Raw genomic sequence first — 21,033 nt, 5'->3', positions numbered from 1 at the left:
AAATGTCTCTCCCGGCACACAGCGTGTGTTTATTTCAGCCTGCAAAAGAGAAGGCTTCGGAGTGGCCTAAGTGCAGCCTTCCAATACCTGAGGGAAACTTACAGAAAAGATGGGCCAAGACTATTTATGTAGTAACAGGGCAGGAGAGAATGGTACCAAAGTGATAGAGGGTATGTTTTAGATTAGATATTAGGAAAAAAATCCATACTGTGAGGGTGAGAGGAGCTGAAACAGGTTGCCCAGAGAAGTTGTGGATGTCTTATCTCTAGAGGTGGTCACGGCCACGCTGGATGGGGCTTTGAGCGAGCGAATCCAGTGTCCCTGTCCACGGCAGGGTAGGTTGAAACTGGATGATCGTCAAGGTCCCCTTCCGACCCAAACCATCCCGCGATTTTCTGTGAGGAGTGTAAAATCCGCGCAGGGCGGATGCTGGCAGGGGAGCCCGCCGGGGGCGGGTGGCGGGACTGCCTTACCCCGGCTGCGGGCCGGCAGCGGCGGGAGTCGGGAGCGCGGTCACACAGCACGGGCGCAGGAACGCCGCCGGCCCGGGGCAAGGCGGGGCTGCGGAAGGGAAATGTGACCCCGGCGGGCGGGGCTCGGGGCCGCGCCCCTTCCGGCGGCTGCTGCCGGAACCGCGGAGCGAACGGGGCGGACGGGCCCGGGACACCGCCTGCCTGAGCTGCCGCTGCGCTCCCTCCCGTCCCGTCCCCTCATGGCGCTGGAGCGGACGGGCACCGGCCCCTACCGCCGCCCGCTCCGGCCTCCCCCGCCCCCGTCTCCTCTTGGTTCGCCGCTCCCGGCGGGGATGTGAGAGGGGCCGTGACCGCAGGTACCGGCGGGGAGAGGCGGGGAGGGAGCCTGGCCGGCCCCCGGGGGCGGGGGGAGGCGGGGCTCCGTCCCGCGGCCGCTCGGCGCAAGGCCCTCGGTGCCGGGCGCTGCGGGTGAGGAGCGAGCGGGCCGGGGGCGCCGGGCGCGGGGCTCCGGGCCTTGAGTCCGGCTGAGCAAGGACAAGGGGGGTTTCTCCGGAGTGGAAACTTGAGGTTTGGTCCGAGAAGGCCGAGATTAAAAGCTCTAAATCGGGCTGTTTGCAGGGTTCTATCCAGGTACAGTGTGCTGGGTCTGCCTGTGTTCCGGAGCCGCTGTGCCCCGTATTGGCGTGTGCGTGTGGTTAACCGGGGAGCTAAACCGGTGGAAAAAGTAATCGTGGCTTTGCATTGCAGTTCATTCTAGTCTTAAGATGACACGGGGAGGTTTAGGTTGGGCAGGAGGAGGAATTTCTTCATAAACAGGGTGATGAGGTGTTGGAATGGGCTGCCCAGGGAGGTACCTGGTGGAGCCACTGTCCTCGGAGCTGTTTAAGAAAAGGCTGGACGTGGCACTCAGTGCCAAGGTCTGTTGACATGGTGGTGGTTGGGGTCATGGGTGTGACTCCATCTCACATGCCTTTCCCAGCCTGGTTCTGTGATTGAGAGCAATTTTGAAGATTTTTGTTCATTCATACACAGTGAAGATATTGCCTGGATCTAACTCCTTCGTCCCTGTTGTTTTTTCCCCCCAATCTTTTTCAAGCAGTCAACTTTCTCTGTTTCACTATAATATTTTTAACGCTGTTTGTACTGAAAACATGATAAATGTAAGTCATTAATACCCCTGATATGCCTCATGTATACAGTTTGGGTTTTTTCCCCTAGAAGGTAACAGCTTCATCAATAGACAATTATAAGGTTTCGTTGGTATCGTTTTATTTAGAATTCAGTGTCACAGTAGTTTGGCTTTTGTTAAAGCACTTAATTCTCATGATCAAATCCTGGTGACAAGAAAGCAGGTTATAACAGGTTATGAGTCGTGTCAAAGGAGTAGCTGTGACTAATGTCTAGATCGGACTTTAACTTCCTGAATTATCTTAGATTTGAAGCTGCCCATATTAAGTACCAAAGGGGGAAGGAACTTCAGTGACCCTGTGCAGGTTATTCCTCCCACGAGAGTGGAGGAATGTGCTAGGTACAGCAGAGATGAGGCAAGTCTTATCTTGAGTCTATCAGTTATAATGCACTGTCTGTAGTTTGTATTCAGTTAATGAATAACACTGTTTTACTGAAGATACTTTTTAGCTTTATGTGAAAGTGCTTTAATTAAAGGTCATTTCTTAATACAATAACAACAAGTAGCTCATGCAAAGAATAGGTTTTTAATGTGGCTTTTTTTTGTTTCCTCCTAGGTTCATAAAATGGAATGCTTGTTGCTTTTGCTTTATAAATAGAAATCTGCTGTAAAGAATTAATTTTCCCCATAGTTTATCTAAACCTTTTAAAATAGACAACTTTAGGAGAATTAAGGTATGTTTTGCTTTCTGGGCATGTGATAGTGCCTCTAACATCATATATATGCGTATATATAACATAAATATGATTGTAGCTTGCCTGTGTGTAGTATGTAAATAATTATGTCTATAAGTTTGGGCAGTCTTTAACTTTGAGAGAGCTGGGAAACAGTATCCTGTATTGGGGCAATTGTGCAGTGTGACATTGAATGTGTTGTTTCCTAGCAGTGTGTGTACAGAATCTGTAGGTACTGTGTGCACCCATCTTGGCCATGTAAATGTGTACGTGACTAAGGTCTGAACTCTCTTATCCTAATACTCCGTTGTGTCTGCCCTTCAATGTTCTCTCTGTACCTGTGTTTAAAAGATATGTTTGTGAGTGGATGCAACATGACTGAGGAAGGCTTGGATTTAATAATTAGGTATATTTGGGGGGTTTAGTAATCTTACTAGGAGTATTTCTGTGTTCATACTCCTCACTGGCCCAGCATTCTGTATATCCAAAGGAGAGCTGTGAAGGGAGTGGAGGGGAAGCTGTATGAGGAGCAGCTGAGGGCTGTTCAGGCTGAAGAAGAAGAGACTGAGGGGAGACCTCATCATAGTTTACAGCTTCCTGATGAGGGGAAGCAGAGGCACTGATCTCTTCTCTCTGATGACCAGTGACAGGACCCAAGGGAATGGCCTGAAGCTGTATCAGGGAAGGTTTAGGTTGGGTATTAGGAAAATATTCCTCACTGCGAGGGTGGTTGGTGCTGGAACGGGCTCCCCAGGGCATTGGTCACAGCATCAGCCTGACAGAGTTTCAATCTGTGTGTGTTCAGGCACATGGTGGGTTTCTTGGGGCTGTCCTGTGCTGGGCCAGGAGCTGGACTTGGTGATCCTTGTGGGTTCCTTTCAACTCAGTGTATTCTATATAAACATCCTCTGAAAACTCACCATACCAAAGCCAGTAATTAAAACTTGATATTAGTTATCTTGCAATAAAGGTGCATTAGCACTTTAGTTACAGAATGAAGTGGAAAGAATTAGGAAAGTATTTTAGTTCAATTTGTTACCTTCTAGAGAATAACTTAGATCACAGGTTAATTTCTTCAGTTTGTGAAGTGAAAAGCAAAGGCATGAAATAACTACAGCGTCAGGCAGGATATATCTAAGGAAGATCAAATCTAAAATCACACTGATTTGTTATTCAAGTATTCCTAAAGCAAAAATCCTCTTTCTTTCTGAAACATAGATGGACATTGTAAAGTCTTGTATGTCATGCATGAAAATTAAATCGGCTTGAAATTGTGGACAATTTTTTTTATCAAATTCTTCACATGCCAATTAATGTTACTTTTAACTTCTGTTTTAGAAACCTAACTTGAAAATACTTAAGAAGTGAATGCCTCTGGATCTTGGAACAAAATTGGTATGTACAGTGAGCCTTCTGCAGGCTCATCACCAAACGTTTGGATTTCTCTTTTGTTTGGGAATGTTTGTTTCATGTAGTTCTTTGCTTGTGGAAAGGAAGGAGGGAACACAAAATAGCCAACATGACACATAACAGCCAGTGTGTATTTGTTAAAGCAACTTGTTGATTCAACCCCCTTTTCTCCCGTGACAAGCTTTATGGCTAGAAGGGCTTTAAATAGGTGCTTAATTCCAGTGTTTGAAACATAAAACTTCTCATGGAGCTCTTGGAAATAAGCAGAATTGACAGTAAAATACCACAGAACAGTTCAAAAGATAGAGAATGGCTGTACCTAGAGTATTATTGTCTTGCCAAAGCAGGCTTTTGTTTTAAAATCTTCCATTATGTCTGAATCTTTGGCTGTTTAATGTTATTGATCTGGCTCAAAAGACAAAGAAATAATAACATTGGGCAGGGAAGGATTGCCAGTATGTAGTCTTGGTTGAATGTTTTCAGGAAACATTTCTAAAAAAAGAGAAGATTTTTTAGGAGTAAATGGAAGATATTACACCAAGACAAGAGTAATTTGCTGTACAAGTGCAGGAAATTATACTAATAGAGAAGTTGAAAGTGAATCAACAGTAGATCACTGCAGAAAAAGGGCTAAAAACCCCACCTGGTTTGGATGTTTGAAAAGAAATACCACTGTATTGCAGAAGTGATAAAGTACTGTATGCAACTTTGGAAATTGCACTTAAAAAAAGCTTTTGGGAAAGGACTCAGAGGGTGGCACAGCAGCGGTGCCAGGCACCTAACCTGCAGAGTAATGTTGATATGTGGATGCAGAGATAAAAGGACTTGTATCTTTCTCCAGCAACAGGATTTGGTAATGAAAGTGAAGATGATCAGATAATGAGAGTGCCTAATGGCATCAAAGCATGGCTGCCATGTTTGTGAAGTTTCCTTTGCAAGTATTCTGTGGGAGAGGCTTGGGTGAATTACCTGTAGTGAGGAGCAGCAGTGAATTATTTAGTACACGGTAAAGGGCTGGAGTAAATGGCCTGTTAAGGTCATTTTTTTGCTTAACGGCATCATCCTGATCATAGTTGAAAAGAGCAGGTTTTAGAAAAGATTCTTGAATTTAAATATATTTAGGTTATTTCTTGTAAGTCTTTTAAGACTGTACTGAACTCTGGAGGGCTTTGGCCAAGTAAGCAAAGTTGGAACAATACACCATGTCGGCCTTTCCCAGCTTTAATTATTGCTTTCATAAAATGTACAGCTCATTCAATGGAAGTGATACTAATTTTCTTTGGCTGGTAACTCCCACATTCTTACTTATGCTTATCTGCTTTTAAATGTATAATATTACCTCTTCTCATTACACCACTTGTAATGTTTTTGCATATTTAGAGAGCTCACTTGCTACAATAAATGTAACATCTTTTGAGCACTGTGTTTATGGTGCTTTTGAGAGAAAATTACTTCTGAGCAAGGAGGCAAAGAAGTGTTATCCTGTGTTTTAGACCAGAGGGTCTGTATCTTGCTAGCATTTGGGGTGTATTTGGTTACATCTTGAAAGTAGGCAAAAAAACTTGGTGGCTAATCTGGCTTTGCTTATCTCTCACAGTTTTTTCTTTGCATTCCGAGTTTCTCCATCCTTCCCTGTCTGATAACCTTCAAACCCAGTTCCTTGTGTTTGTTGCACTGTTGTGTTCTGAGACTTATGACTCATGACACCAGCAGATCCACAGGCAGTTCATTAATGAGTGGCTCTTGGGGGCATGGTAGATACTGTAGCTTCTGTGAAGAGAGGAGAGTCTCAGCCTTTCACTACTTCTTTGAAATCAGAGCAGGAAACTAGTATTGCTCCATGACACTGCTGGTCTTGAGTGGATGAAGTGTGTTCTATGTGTTAAAATCAGCTGTGAACTTGATTCGAGAACCTTTGCAGAGCTACATGACTGCCAGCTTTATTTAACTCCTACATTTTCTGGCTTTTCTCTGTTTATAACCTAATAGTGGCCCTGGCTGCTGGAATACAACAGCTTTGGCACATCCCGAGGCAGATACATGAAAGGCGTTATTTATTCAAGAAACTGCTCGTTTTGTGGCATTTTCTTTTCTCATGCCCGTAGATAATTTTTCTTGATTATGAGCATGCATTAGTTTCTTCTCTTATGAAGTCTTAGGGTTAGAATTAAAGTCCTGATTTCCTAAAGTGTAAAACTTCCAGTGCCTGGTGCTGCTTTGACCTCGCACACATCAGTTCTACACATGCAAATTATATCTGTGCTGTCTATAGAGGGAACCAGATCTCTTCAGAGGGAAGGTGGGTCCATCATGACTGTGTGACATTTGTCTGCAATTGTAGATAGCTGAATAAACCTTAGGTGGAAATATGGCAGTCCAGCCCAAGTAGAAATGGGACTGGCTATGTCTGTGAGGACAAGTAAACTTGATGGGAAGAGCTAGCAGTAATTTATCTGAATTTATGTAATTTAAGCGACTGACATTTGAGTCATTTACAAGGTTTACAAAGTGGTTGACAGGACACTTCAGTGTATTTGGGACATGGGTAAAAGTAGAAATACTAGTTTTGAAGTGTAGCATCCTTTTCAAGTTTAAATTCATAAAATGACCTGTGAGTACACAAGTTTCTTCATTCTTTCACAGTCAAATTCGTCTGATGCAAAGAAAAGCAGCCTGTGCTTCTCCTTGTTTCTGGAATGCAGTGGGTGGAAGGTGTCAGGATGGGAATAACTGATGCTCTTTTCCTCTGTCAGTGTAGGTGAATGTATGCAAGCCAGGGAGAGAAGAAAAGGAAAAAAAAAGTGGCTTTGCCAATAGAACGGGGAGAGTTCTCTTTTAGTAAAAAGCTACACCAGTAAAAACAATCCCATTAGTAATATAGCTAAAGTAGCAACCGGTGAGCAAACAGGTAAAGTATAAAGCTTAGCAAAAGCAGCCCCTCCTCCCCCAGGTGATGCTATACCACTGTCACATTTTGCACCAGCTGGTGCTAGAAGAAGATTCTTAGCTCGATTACCTGAGCAGGATGCCTTACACCTGCTAGAACAGATGGTGGAGAGAACACTCGCAGAAATCTTATGTCTTGCATTAAAATCTTCCAGGGACTGAGAGTCTTGTTTGAATTCAAAACCAGGATGATATTTTATGCAGTTGGTGAGGTGGCTGGGTTTGATCTGTCACACACACTGATGATTTGTCTTCCTTGGTTTTGTTTGATAGGTAGTTTTGTATCATGCAAGAATCTAGTTTATTTTTAAAAGTTTATAGAAAGTGAAAGCACTTTCTTGTAGGTCATTTACTTAGTTTCTCCTACAAAATAAGATACTAAAAATCACTGTGCTAGGATTAAGGGAAGTGGATTTGAGAATTTTGAACTGTGGCTTGTACAGCATTTTAAGCAGTGCTGTGTTGAGTGCTTATTGTTTTCCTCTACTTTTTCACAGCCTAACTGGATGCAAGTAGAAGTATCTGTGTTGAGTTTTAATGCTAACCTACCAGTAGCTCTCTTTTAGGTTTTCCTAGAGGTATAGCAAATTAATCAAAGTTGAAAGCATAAAAGTACAGGGAAAAGTAATATTGAAAAGTGCATTATACAAGCATGGGAAACTGTAAAATAATTTAACAAAAGCCTTATTTCTTGCCAGATTTTCCTGTTGAAGAGTAATTGCCTGTGCATGCATGTGAGATTTGTTTGTATTATGAAGATGGCTATATGATTAAAATCCTTCTAATATTCTCTTTCATTTTTTCTAGGGAGTTTATATGGACGAAATGCTGCGACTGTTCTCAAACTCCATTACAGACTGATTTCAATGTAAGTAATTTTTGATCAGTATCATCAGTTACATGGTGTGCCAGACACAGATTTTTGTACTCAGTGAAAAGAAAAATAAATGACATATTTGTAAAGTTTCCCTGAAGTTTCTCAAAGAATTTTTGTTCGTTTGGGTTTCAGCTTTTATATGCCAGATCAGAAAGCCTTTCTTCTCTGTGTTCAAACTTGTTAGTTACTCATCCTTAGTGCAAGCTTACACATGCTTCAGATTGCCTTTTTTTTTGTTTGTTTGTCTTGGATTTTTTGGTTTGTTGGGGTTTTTTTGTTTGGTGGGGTTTGGTTCTTTTTCTTTGGTTTGGTTTGGTGTTTTGTTTTGTTTTTTGGGGGGTTTTTTGGGTTTTTTTTGGTTTTTTGTTAGCCACTCTTAGCAGAGGCCACTTGCAGGAGAACCAGTCACATGAGCTGTTGAGGATTTTCCTATACAGGACCTATTTCTACCAGCTTCATTCTAATGTGTTTCTTTTGCTCACGTTTCAGTGTTGCATCATTTTTTTGTTGAGTGACAGAAGTTCTGCTCCTCATTGATCAATGTGACGGTGTTCAGTAGTTTACGAGATGAGCCAAACTCGTGGGAAGTATGACTTCTGTATTGGTCTGGTGTTGGCTATGAGTTCCAGCATTTTCATTGGAGGAAGTTTCATCCTGAAAAAAAAAGGTCTCCTCCGGTTAGCCAGGAAAGGCTCCATGAGAGCAGGTGAATACATACATCTTTTAATAAATTGCTGATGTTTAGATTTTGCTGTTTAGCAGAAGATTACTTCTGTTCATTAGTTCATTAAACTAATGATCTTGGTTTGACTTTTTTGGGGTTTTGTTACATGTATATGAAACCTAAAACATACAGATGGCCTTTTTTTTCCTCTGGTGTCAGATACCCTTAACTCTGTGTGTGACACATGCTATTTAATGCATATGTAATGCCCTCTGGGGACACTTGTCAAAGGATTCCTTTGTATGTCAGTTAAGGCTAAATTGTACTTGCAAATTGAACTTGAAAGCAGCACTCTTAACAACATCTGTGCTCCTGAATGAGTGAATTTAAGAAAGTGTTAACAGTGTTTGGGTGTCAGCAGGTTGTTTTAGAAAACTAAATATCACCTGTAGTACCTGAGTGATGAATAGTGTGCCTGGAGGGTTCATACTGGAAGCAATGCTATTAAATATCTCAGCAGTGATACAGGCAGGGGGGTTGGCTGTGTGTGCTGGTAATGGGTTTGTGAATCACACCGAGCTGAGGGGGGCAGCTGATGCTCTAGAGCAAAGGAAGTGGCATCCAGAGAGACCTGGATGGGCTTGAGGAGTGGATCTGTGCAAACCTCATGAGGTTCAAGAAGAACCAGAGCACAGCGCTGCACCCGTGTCAGGGCAATCTCCGGTATCAACACGAGGCTGGGGGATGGACAGATGGAGCAGCCCTGCCCAGAAGAGCCTGGGGGTGCTGGTGCATGAGAGGCTGGACATGACCCAGCAAGGTGCACTCACAGCCCAGAAAGCCAAGATGTCCAAATCAGGCGTGACCTGCAGGGCAAGGGAGGGGATTCTGCCCCTCTGTTCTGCTCTTGTGCTCTGCAGTGCTGCTCCAGCTCCAGGATCCTCAGCGTGGGAAGGACATGGAGCTGTTGGAGCAAATCTAGAGAAGGGCCTTGAGAATGATCAAAGAGACAGAACATTTCTGAGAATAGGCTGACAGAGTTGGGATTGTTTAGCTTAGAGAAGAAAAGGGTTCTTGGTACACCTTATAGCACCTTCCAGTACCTAAAGGGGGCTTATAAAAAAGACACAGAGATTGTTTTGTGTTTGGTTTTGTCTGGTTTTGTTTTTACCAGGGCCTGTATTGACAGGACAAGGGGCAATGGTTTTAAATTGAAAGAAGACAGCTTTAGGTAGGATAGTTGCAGCATCCTCAGATGATTCAGAAGATTGACTCTGAATATTTTTATTCATTACCTGTCATTTTTGCTTCCGAAAGCTGGTTGATCTTGAGATACATAATTCATGCACTCTGGTTTGCAATGAGAAAATGTAATGTTTGCACATGTAATCAACCACACACAAACCATATGCACAATTTCTGCAGAGCAGCAGTCTTAGTAAGAGACACATAACTTGGCTTTTCATGTAATCTCAGTGATTTGAAAGACCTGTTTCTCAGGGTAGTGCAGTTATGATCATCAGTGCCATTCCCAATACAAAAGAAATAAAATAACTGGTTATCAAAGTAGGCTGTAGGAGGCACAGGAACATCAGAAATTGAAGATGCTTTGATTTCAACCCTTCTACCTAGCCAGCCTAGGTATCAAAAGGCTGCTCATGTTTTTAAGGCCATGGGTTGCAAAAATTCTTTTATGTCATGGCAGTGTTATTAGTGACAGGGTGTTGATGTTTCTACTGGAATAGCTATTGTTCTTTCAATTTTAGGTCAAGGTGGTCATGCATACCTTAAGGAATGGCTGTGGTGGGCTGGACTTCTTTCAAGTAAGTATCAAAAATTATTCATCTAAGTGTCAAAAATACAGTCTGCATTATATAATTTTAATAAATAACTATGCCACATATGGCAGCATGGCTACAATAAAGAGAAGGAGATTGGGATTCTACAGTACATGGTAATGTTACCTGGTGATTTGATGGATGCAGTTCTAATGATTTTAATAAAACTTCTCTTACACCAGAAGTTCTTCCTTTAATGTAACTGCCGTCTTTGTGCTGTGGAACTAGGCAGATGTTGGTTTTGTATGTCTTTGCTACCCCTATGCATTCTGGTTTTCATCTTAGCAGAGAAGTGCTTAGATGTATAGGATTTCTTAAAGGGAAGCATATTTTGGGATTATGCCTGTTTTCTGAATTTTTTTCATTGCTTGAACACTCAATTACTGGCTGTATTCAGGTAACTATGGCTTACTGTATGTGCTGTGCTATATATCCTGCTATTGCAGATTTCTCCAGGCAGAACTTCATGAGTCAAGCTAGCAGGCTGGGGAGCCACAGCACAGACACTAAAATAAAACATCTTCTGATTTGGTAGAATTAATTCTAATACCACAGGTAGTTCCACAACCTGCTTTTAAAATTTAATAGTGGGGAAGAAGGGCAGGGGTGTGTTCTGCTAGTACTGTTAGCTGAATGCTATCATTAGAATTTTCCATTGTTCCCTTGCTGCATGTTTGTGTCTACATGAACACTTGCCCTGGATCAGAGGTTTGTTACATGAGACTGCCTAACTCCTGGGTTTTAATTCCTCTTCCTCTGCAGTGGGAGCTGGAGAAGTAGCGAACTTTGCTGCCTATGCTTTTGCACCAGCTACATTAGTGACTCCTCTAGGAGCTCTCAGTGTTCTTGTAAGGTAAGAAACACGAACAGAAAGCAGTGTGACTTGAGAGAGAAAAGGAAAACATTTCTTTAGATATATGTCACTGAATTATGCTGTAATAATGGGCTTTATTCTTCACAATAGAGTGCTTATAAACATCAGGAGTACCTTTTAGCTTTCTCCAAATATGTAGTGGCTATGATATAAAAGGGTTCTAGCAATGCATCTGCATGTCCATCTCTGAAAAGCTACTGTCTTCTGCGTTTCAAAAACATGCTGATCACAGCAGAGTAGTATTTTCATTCCTAAGTAAAGATCTTTGTCTTTCTAAAATTATTTTTGCAAGTTCTTAGATACAGCATAAAAACAGAGTTCTGGGCAGAGATGCCAAATAGTAACAGGTAGTTCTGTCCACAGCAAGTGTCTCAAGAAAATAGCTATTTTTAAGCTGCAGATTGTGTATGCAAGTGACTTGTTCAGTCAAAACAACCTGCAACTTGTTGTTGGTGCCTTTTTTATTTCTTAGTGCCATTCTGTCATCCTTCTTTTTAAATGAAAAACTTAATTTACATGGAAAAATAGGATGTTTGTTAAGTATACTGGGATCAACTGTGATGGTAATCCATGCTCCACAAGAGGAAGAAGTAGAAACTTTGGATGAAATGTCCCACAAACTAGGTGATCCAGGTAAGAAAAATGCCAGCTTGATATGTACACAGCCTATCATTTCTTCATTTTATAGTTTCATTACTGCTGCTTTCAAGTTCCATGGCCTGTGTCTACTTCATGTAGACATGTTGTCCAAATGAAGTAGAGATTTGAATTCTGTAACATATTTCCATAGGGAAGTTTGCATGATGGCAATGAACTTGTCTGGCCTTAAATAAAGTGCCTTGATGGCAACCACTGAGGTGACTGTTTAAACAAATGCAGCAGCACAGGTGGATAAACAAAACTTCTATCAATTTTGATTGAATTGTGTCATATCTAAGCACAACTTTGAGCTGTCCTTAAAATGAAATGGTAGATGTTTTGGTGTCTGCTGAGAAGTAAAGTCCTACATATGAGCTGCTATGCCTGTGTGGAACATGATGTACTCACAAATGCACATCTGCAAAATACTGTTTATACAAAGGCAATTCTCATCATAAACATGAGGAAATAGCCAGCACAGAGATTAAACAGTTGTCCTTAAGGGATGACCTGATCATTGGAAATCTGCTGATGAATACAGGCACCTGCCAAAATGTGTCTCCTAAAAAAGACTCCATTCAGACACAGGCCTGTGTCCAGTCGTAGCTACACCTCAGTGAGTCAGGGTGAGGGTGTAAGGCAGTTCAGCAATCTAATCCTGTAGCAGTCTTGCCAATAGACTGCCTGAGGTACATCCTTTGTTTTGGCCACCTCACTCTAAAATCATCTAAACTGATTTTGGAGGGATAATGAAAAACATCCTGAACTGTTCTGTTTAAGCTGAGCCAATCCACTCGTTCATGAGTGTTTTCCCTGCAGCCCTAAGATAAATACCCCTGCTTCTGATAAATAGAGTCCCTAAGTAACAAGTGTGTCCATTAGTGCCTATAAATAACAAGATCTCTTTTTCCCCAACCACAGGTTTTGTGGTCTTCGCAACGCTCGTTGTGATTGTGTCTTTAATTCTGATCTGTGTGGTGGGACCTCGCCATGGACAGACCAACATTCTCGTGTACATAACCATTTGCTCTGTAATCGGAGCCCTGTCAGTCTCCTGTGTCAAAGGTCTGGGCATCGCTATAAAGGAACTTTTTGCAGGAAAACCAGTGCTGAAACATCCCTTGTCTTGGATTCTGCTGCTAAGCCTTACAGTTTGTGTGAGCACGCAGATCAACTATTTAAACAGGGCTCTGGATATATTCAACACTTCAATAGTGACTCCAATATATTATGTAATCTTTACAACATCTGTTTTAACTTGTTCTGCCATCCTTTTCAAGGAATGGCAACACATGGCGGCTGATGACATTATTGGCACTCTCAGTGGCTTCCTGACTATTATTGTGGGGATCTTTTTATTGCATGCCTTCAAAGATGTTAACTTCACCCTAGCAAACCTGCCCCTCTCTCTGCGGAAGGATGATAGAGCAGCAAATGGCACTTTGCTGAGCGCATATGACAACTTTAATGATGATGAAGAAAGTTCTGCCTGCCTAGGTGAAATGCAGTCCACTGAGAGTCTCTCAGCCAGGAGAAATGGAAGCCTGTCAGCCTTCTGAAAATATCTACGTGTTACTTAAGAAAAGAACAATTCTGTAACCCTGGAATTTTTTTTTTCTGCTGTGAAATGTCTGAGCTTGTCTGGAAATTCATGTACTTTTTAACAGTATGTGTAGACAATCGTTAATTTTTGAGTTCAATTAGTTTGGATAAGAACACTGAAATGTTTTTTATTTGCCTTATTTTTACTTTAAAAAGTACTAAAATGACCTCAGACCACAGTTGGCTTTGTTTAAGTTATGTGTAAATACTTTCATTTCATTCTTTTGTTTTTAAGATGTATTGCACTAATTACAATTTTATCAAAAATAAATGGCTTTATTTCTGCATTGGTGGTAAAAAATGTTGCAACGAACCTGGATCCTTTGTACTTGTGCCCTGACTGATCAGGGAGTGACTGTAACCCTATTGAAACAGGAGCTGCAGCAACTACTCCTGTCCTAGTTTGTAAAAGCGAAAAGGGAAGGCTACGACCAAGCACAACTGATCCTTTGAAAATACTGGTTAGGTAAAGCCATATGCAGACTTGCTGGATTTGCATCAGAAACGCCCAATTTTACCAAATCAGAGTAACTGGCTGGCAAAAACAGGAAGGCAGGAGCTTGTGCTCAGCGTTGATAGATGAGATGGCAGCTCCTGCCATGACACTTGATGCAGAAGGAAGGATCTGAGTCATTACCGGTAGCCAAAGAAGCTGTTCTCTCTTCTGTAACAGAGGTCAGGCTCTGTCTGTGCTGCACCACACTGCCCTGCCTCTGCAGACCTGTGCTCCTGATCTTGCAGCTTGAACTCAGAATTGCTGTTCTGTTTGCAGCAACACAGGCACTGGCTGTGACACTGAGTGTTTCAAAAAGAGCCAAAAAATGAAACATTAATGACATTGCTTAAAAAAATAAAAAAAGGAGAGGGGTGAGGCAGGTAGGTGGTAATTCACCTTTGTAAAGGCAGAAAATAAAAATTAGGGAAAAGGGTTTTATAAGAACTTTCTACCATGCATGTGGAAGTTGGAAATACTAATAGTTACTGCTGGATGATGTCAGGTTTAGTGCTTAGCGTTTAAGAGAAATAAGGATTTTTCCTATGACAGAAAAAACCCGTTACCACCTGTGAAACAAAACTCTGCTGCCTTCCTTTGCTATGTGTCACACAGGAGGGGCAAAGGTGTCAAACAAAAAAATTGTTTTTTGCTAAGAACTAATTGGAAATGAAAAAGTTACACCTTTTGTGCAGCTTGCTGCGTTTTTCCTTTAGGTAGGAAAGGCTATACCAGGCAAAGAATACTTAGCTCCTATCAAGTCTATAATCCTTTTTTAAAAAATAATAAAAAATGACATTATTAAAATGGGAAACAAACATCTCCTAAGAGTAATGTCTCAATTGTCTTAAATGTTTTTCCCCTGATCATAAAGTATGTATTTAATAATAATTTTAAGATGTTGAGAGATCAGTTCTCTTACTGCTGAAAGTTAACTGGTGAGAATTAGAAATTATTCACATCGATAGTTATTTTTAAATAGTTCTTAAACAAAAAATCTGACTTTAATAATTAACCATTCCTGTACCAGTGCCGAGCCAAAGCCTCAGGCATGTGAGGCATCCTTAAACCAATGATGATGTCAGCAAATTAGGAAAGTTGATCATTTGCTTAAATGAAGCTGGAAGCACAGGGAAGCATCTGGCTGACCAAAAGACTTCTGCAAACTGAAAGACTGTTTCTTAAAGAAAATCATCTGTTAAACACCTTGTAAAAGAAATCCTGCAACAAGCTGGTGTAACAAAGCACAAGTGCTTCCGACTTCTGTCTCCCAGGCACCGGGCAGCCTGTGTGCACTCTCACCATGACAGACACCACTCCAGAATGGCAGCTCTCAAGCACAGATGTCCTAGGAAAACCTGTGATTGTGGAAACTTGCTGATAGATTGCCTGGAAAATCTCCATCCTCTTTTGCTGAGGAAATTCCAGTTAATTTCTTTTCTCAAAATGGAGTTCTCTGCCACTCCAATACCCACATATTCCTCGCTTCCTGTGTACCTCTTCTGTCAGATGTTCATTTTTACCCACTGTTGGAGTCAATTCCATGGCTGTGAAGCACCTGGAAAGAGCTGAGCAGGAGAAAAGATGTGCTGTAACCTAACCATGAACCAGTAAGAGGGAAGGAGGAAAAACAAGTTCTCAAAGGGATGCATTCTTGATTTCACACTATAGGTTAGAAACACCAACCAAGTAACATCTCCATAAATCCACATCCTGGCTAAAACTGTAATTATCTGTCTGTGTCTGTTCTGGTCATCTCAACATCTTGGTTAGGGCTGATCCCAAAGCCAGCTGACAAAATGATAGGATCCTGGAGTATGCAAGCAGGAGTTACTACTTCTGGCTGGCTGGTTTGCTTTAAAATTCAACTTCTATAGTTGCAAAGTTTTACGATTTTGCTGATGCAAAGTGTTTGCATTATACAGCAAGTGTAATTTAACCAATACTTTCCATAATAAATCATGATTAACATCATTAGAATTTGTGCACTGGGATAAATTACACCTGATCACTGGAGTCAAGATTCTCGTAAACGAGAATTCCTCATCACTTGTAAACGTGTTTGGGTATAGAGGTATATATTGCAAACCAAAATATAAACTGTATTAGAAGCTCTCAGTAGGAAAAAGTGAACAGCCCCATTCTAATCAATCAAACTTCACCTTTTAAAAAGATCAGAATCCTATCAGATTCTGTTAATAACTTTGTTAAATAACTTTGAAACAAACACTTTAAATAGCCTTCACTTCCCTAATTACTGATCTCTGAGAATAGTTTTGCAAAGAGGAAAAAGAATCAACTGACTAGAAAAATATTCACAAAGTACCAGCAGAGTTTGTTTTGTTTTGTTGTTTTTTCTCTTTTTTTTTAATAAAGGCAAATTAAGCAATTAAGGCTCTAATACAAACAATTAAGCATTGATTTCTAAAAATTTTTTCTACAGAACCGTTTTTTATCCTCCACAGCCATTATTTGTATAGCTTCAGGGGAAAATTACACCAGTCCAGTCTAAAATGGCCACCTTGGGACAGGAATGCAAAGAGATTTCAAAAATCTTACAGGCTTTTAATCAAAGTGTATAAAATTTTAGTCTAGAAAAATAAGTATGGATTGTATACAGTTACTGTGCTTGGAGACTGGAGAAAACAGTGTGCCACTCAAATGGCACAGGCATACTGAAAAATGCAGATGAGAGTATTCTTTAAAATTTGGTGTGGGGGTTGTTTCTTCCTTTTTTTCTCTCACACTTTTAGCCTAAAGAGGTACAAGAAGTATTGTTAGGTGAGAATCTAGTTGCTGGCAAGGGACTGATGAATTGGTGGCTGGAAGCAGCGCACGTGTTCCACGGGTGTGCTCTCTCCATCGCCGGACTTCAAATACTTGTCCAAAATAGCAATTATTTCATCATTCAGAATCTGGAACTTGCGAATTCGCTCCACCATTTTCTTCAAAGGCTGCAAACATCAAAAGAACAGACACAGGAATTAGCTTTGGATATGAAAAGCCTTAGTCAAAAAAGCAGCAAATGCTGTTACCCCAACTCTCCCAGCAATGTTACAAATGCTTCCCTTGCACTGCTAGGTCAGTGGAAAGAAATCCAAGGTGCATTTTGGTTTTTGACAGTGCTGCTTTGGGTACAAAGAAGCTCAATTTAAGGCAGCCTTGTCATTATGGGAATGAACATATATGAGATGGAAGGCATTAAGAAAATCTCATATATTTGTGACATTAGAATTCTGCTTGACCAGTCTTCAAACTCCAGCCTTAATGCCTTAATCTTTTATTTCTAAAAATCCTGGTGCCCTCATTTTCAACAATTTGTTCTAAAAAAAGGATTGCCACATCTACGCTGCATCTGAGTACAAACAGCTCTGAGCTGTTGTCTTTATTACAGCAAATATGGATGTTTTCAACTCACCACATTCTTGATAACCTCATCTTTGCCGTCGTGCTTTTGGACTTTCAACAGGTGGTAGCAGAAATCCAACACATCGAAGCGCCGCTGCTGTCCCAGAAGCACAATGATCATACAGCCAGCCCAGTGCAAGCCGTCCCCAAAGCACTGCCTGGAACAGGAAACACACCACAGAGCAGGCTTCAACTACATCCTCAAAACACAGTCACAGCAAACATACAGTAATCAGCCACTATGCTAAATAATAAATATGTTAGACATTCCTCTAGAAAGCAAAGGCGCTGGTATGTTGATTATCACTGGAGATATCATAAGCAATTCAAATACATGCTTAACAAAAAACCAGAAATCCCCTCCTTCATTAATTTCATATAACAGAGTTATTCCAAAAACATCTACTCCCCATTAGACTCCTGTGGCATTACATTTCATTTGCAGTGGAAACAATGCTTGCAAAGAAAACAAAGCAGGAATTCAACACTACTCTGCTCCTTTAGGCTGCAGGCATGAAAGGAAGTGAATATCTTATGCTGTTTTCTAATTCCTCAGTAAAAAGCGTGTTACAGCTCAACAAATTTTCAAAATAATGATATTCTCAAAACCAACAAAACCAAGAACAAACAACAGTTCCTGGTCAACTCATGTTAATCATATTAAATTCCAAGTGCTCATTTCTGCTCTTAACTCAGAGAAGAAATACTTGTTAAAGTTAGATGCACAAATATTCTGCTATTCTATTTAAGCTGGGTGTCCACAGGGGCACGATCCCTATTGAAGGACACGTGCTAGGGCCTGTTTGTCACAGGATCGTTCATTATACACTGGCGATACTCAAAACAGAGGGTTATTTTCCCTGCAGATACAATAGTATCTGTGTTTGTGGGTGATGAGCCCCTCCAGTGACGGCAGCACTTCTCCCTGGTTTTGCTCTAAGCTCTTGCAGACAAACGCCTCCATTGCAGCCCCACTGCCATGAGAGCACAAGCCAAGCACTGTTGCCCACAGGGGCAGCGCGGTGCCCAGCTGGCAGCACGTACTCCACAGTGAACTCGTGTGTTCCCACGGGGATGCAGTAGACGAACTGCATGGCGCTCCAGAGGCGATGGAATTCCACACACTCATCCACGTGCATCACGCCATTGCTGGGCAGGGGTCCGCGCCAGATGGGATCGTCCAGGAAGGAGCGGATCCTCGTCAGGATCACCTCAAACATGGACAGGCCGCAGCAGAGGCGCTCTTTGGTCAGCAAGTCCCCTTCCCTTGCGATTGCTATTTGCTGAAGTGGAGAGAAATGAAGCACAAAATCCTGGTAAAAGCCACTTCACCACAAAATTTTTTTTAAAGAAATAAATATAACTCATTTTTCAGTTTCACTTGGTTTATTCTAGGAGAAATGTCTTCTGACTTAAAGTGAAGTCAGACACTGCTAACCTGGGGATCAGATCAGTGGTAAAACATTCAGAGAAAATTGTAAAATCCTTTTTACGCAGACAGGCTTAAGGTGAGTAACACTAACTGCAGTAATGCTGGTCCTGGATTTATCTCAAGGAAGTTTAAAGAATTCTTTGTCTGAATGGAGGCAGAAAGCAAACCCAAAGAGTTCAGTGCTCTGCTGTAGCTCCTGCATGCACTCTCCTGCACACCTCCCTCAGCTGCTGCTGTTAAAGGTGAGAAAGCTCCAAAGAGGAGCACCAACAGGCTCAAAGTTCACAGGAGGAGGCAATTGCTGCTTGTCCCAGCTTGTGCCATCACACAGACAGCTCCCTCCTAGTGCAGCAGCACCTACTGAACTGCAGCACCCATGATGACAAAAGCAGTCTGAACTCTGCTTGAGGACATTCTGCTCGCTCTTTCTACTATTCCCATCTCAACCACTAGTAAACTGCTAAGGTTAGCAGGGGATTAATGCATCCTCACACCAGGAGAAAGGGGAACAGTGCTGAAGCTGCAAAGGCAGTTCAAGAATGTTCTCTTTGGTCACTGTTTCGAGGAGAGCTCAACTCAAATGACAGCTCATCTTCCAAAAGTTTCTAAGTGGCTGAAAGAGTGTCAAAATGTTTTAAAAATATGTGCACATGTGCACAAGAAAACTGATTGCTTTTGGTGGGATTTGCAGGAGGAGCTCCGAGGCTGGACCTTACAGGAGGTATCCCACGGTAAACATACATACCAATCAGCATTTTTCCCCAAAATATGTCACTTCTGCCCCAGTCTCAAATGTTTTAAGCATCTAAGCTTTAACAGCTTTACCAAAGCCATGGATCTAAATAAACATCATTTGTGTGAACAAGCTGGACGTGCAGGTTGAAGTTCTGACAGAGCTATCAGGACAGGCTTTCTGATGCTCACAAATTTCTTGAATTGCCTCTGACACAAATGAGAGAGATTACCTGGGGTGTACCAAGTCTTTCAATGAGAGGAACCAAATGTAGTGAAGCATATTTTGATTCCAGTCTCTTCATTTTAGCATCAAGTCTTTCACCCTCTGAAAGAAAAGAAAAAAAGCAGAGAGCAATCATAAATTGCAATTAACCAAGAGAATTCTTATTTTAACACAATTTCTATTCAGTGAGGAAAACTGTTCTTTTTAGGCAATTTAAGTATTAAATAGCTGATTAATCTTCTATGCACCTTTAGAGAAATACATTCATATTTTAAAATGCTACATTACACGTGCAAACAGAAAGAAGGATTTGTAGTAGAGTGCACCTAATTAACTGAATTCAAGGAAGAATATAAGACTGTTATGCTGCTGCTGCCAAGATATTTGACCCCCACTTGTACTAAGACAGCTAAGTTGTCTTTATGCATAAACTGTTTGTCTCTAGAAGGTGAGCTAAAATGAGGATGAAATCTTGCGTCTAGCAAGGTTAAAAAGCAGCTGGCACTCCCAACACAACACTGGAAAGTAGGAAATGGTCTCTGGCAAATGGGAAAAAACTGTTTACAATGGTCTGGTTAGTTTTATGCAGGGAGGCAAATAGCTACTGTGAGCTTGGAAATAATCTCAGACTTTTGTAGCTGATGGGATTTCTCCAAGCAGAATAAATCAGCTGCTCCAGCAGTGAGAAATGGAAAAGAATGGAGACAGAGGAGAAACACAGAAAGATGAGAGAGCAAGGGGGAGGGGGGGGACAGGTCACCTTCTGATGATAAAAGAGGAGGAGAGCAGATACCATAGGAAGCAATCCTGCAAATATTCACTACTGTATATACTCAGTTTAGTGAAAAGGAAGTGAAAAATCTACATGGACCACCTTTATTTACAAACTTGCTGACAGACTCCCTACACCCCATTTAACTGACAATTCTATAAGCTAAAGAGCAGCTTCAAAAAAGCCTCTCTCTATATCCACAACGCAGGATAATACTGCCCTGGGCATGCATCCTGCTTTTTCCTGTCATGGCATTCCTCCTCTTCCCCTTGTAATTTGCACAGAGCATTGCCAGGAAACATTTGTTTTTTCAGCCAGGCAATCAGGCCTGGATCTGATACCTCTGTCCTGTAATTAATTACCAGTGGTAAAGGGTGGCTGGAGGTGGTTACTGAAGCCACAGCAGCAGGAAGGGAAAGGGGAAAGCATTACCCAAGGAAGGCATTTTCACTTTGCCCATACCTTTGACGTGAACCCTGGGCAGGATGTTCTGGAATGGCGCTGCGTGCAACAGGTCACACACTTCCTCTAGAGACTGGGACAAAAAGAAAAGGAGAGGCATTTAGGACAGAAGCATCAATCCCCAAACCACACCAGAGCCCCACGATGGGGTTCCATCCAGGCCGATGCCCCTGCAGGAACACCAGAGGGCAGCCGGCCGCTGTCACCAGGGCAGGACCGCCCCGAGCCTGCCTCTCCTCATGGGTCACTCCCAAGGACCACTTCATTTCACCAGGTTTCTCTGAGCTCCCAAATAAACTCCAGCAATCCCCTCCCACCCTCA

The 21,033-nt window shown here is 41.8% G+C and overlaps 2 protein-coding genes across 6 annotated transcripts in view; one reads left to right on the top strand and one right to left on the bottom strand.

The window, feature by feature from the left end:
- Window positions 1-470: 470 nt before the first annotated feature.
- NIPA2 (NIPA magnesium transporter 2) lies at window positions 471-13,487 on the top strand. 4 transcript variants are annotated; one of them, XM_063392506.1, is made up of 9 exons: window positions 471-829; window positions 2,219-2,336; window positions 3,675-3,731; window positions 7,500-7,560; window positions 8,059-8,275; window positions 10,000-10,056; window positions 10,834-10,924; window positions 11,418-11,578; window positions 12,506-13,487. In XM_063392506.1, the coding sequence occupies exons 5-9, from the start codon at window positions 8,137-8,139 to the stop codon at window positions 13,141-13,143; spliced, it is 1,086 nt and encodes a 361-aa protein (XP_063248576.1). In that variant the 5' UTR covers window positions 471-829; window positions 2,219-2,336; window positions 3,675-3,731; window positions 7,500-7,560; window positions 8,059-8,136; the 3' UTR covers window positions 13,144-13,487. The 4 variants fall into 4 exon arrangements, with proteins under 4 accessions (XP_063248576.1, XP_063248579.1, XP_063248578.1 ...); XM_063392508.1 differs by lacking the exon at window positions 471-829 and adding an exon at window positions 921-941; XM_063392507.1 differs by lacking the exon at window positions 471-829 and adding an exon at window positions 953-1,103.
- Window positions 13,488-15,993: 2,506 nt separating this feature from the next.
- The window catches only part of CYFIP1 (cytoplasmic FMR1 interacting protein 1), a 76,312-nt gene continuing 71,272 nt past the window's right edge, over window positions 15,994-21,033 (bottom strand). For both annotated transcript variants that reach the window (XM_063392503.1, XM_063392505.1), the window contains exons 27-31: window positions 20,712-20,784; window positions 19,485-19,579; window positions 18,132-18,370; window positions 17,098-17,245; window positions 15,994-16,633 (exon numbers count right to left, since the gene is read on the bottom strand). In XM_063392503.1, the coding sequence (XP_063248573.1) occupies window positions 16,469-16,633; window positions 17,098-17,245; window positions 18,132-18,370; window positions 19,485-19,579; window positions 20,712-20,784 (720 nt within the window). In that variant the 3' untranslated portion in view covers window positions 15,994-16,468. The remainder of the gene's footprint in view (window positions 16,634-17,097; window positions 17,246-18,131; window positions 18,371-19,484; window positions 19,580-20,711; window positions 20,785-21,033) is intronic.

This window comes from Prinia subflava, chromosome 3, assembly GCF_021018805.1.
Source record: "Prinia subflava isolate CZ2003 ecotype Zambia chromosome 3, Cam_Psub_1.2, whole genome shotgun sequence".
NCBI classification, from domain to species: Eukaryota; Metazoa; Chordata; class Aves; order Passeriformes; family Cisticolidae; genus Prinia; species Prinia subflava.
The sequence above is the reverse complement of the archived record's forward strand: the minus strand, read 5'-3'. Positions and strand labels throughout refer to the sequence as shown.

Excerpts from the sequence above, each read along its gene's own strand:
- NIPA2 (XM_063392509.1), top strand. The coding sequence starts at position 8,137 with ATGAGCCAAACTCGTGGGAAGTATGACTTCTGTATTGGTCTGGTGTTG. Across the intron at positions 8,276-9,999 it reads GAAAGGCTCCATGAGAGCAG|GTCAAGGTGGTCATGCATAC; the intron begins GTGAATACATAC and ends TTTCAATTTTAG. Across the intron at positions 10,057-10,833 it reads GTGGGCTGGACTTCTTTCAA|TGGGAGCTGGAGAAGTAGCG; the intron begins GTAAGTATCAAA and ends CTTCCTCTGCAG.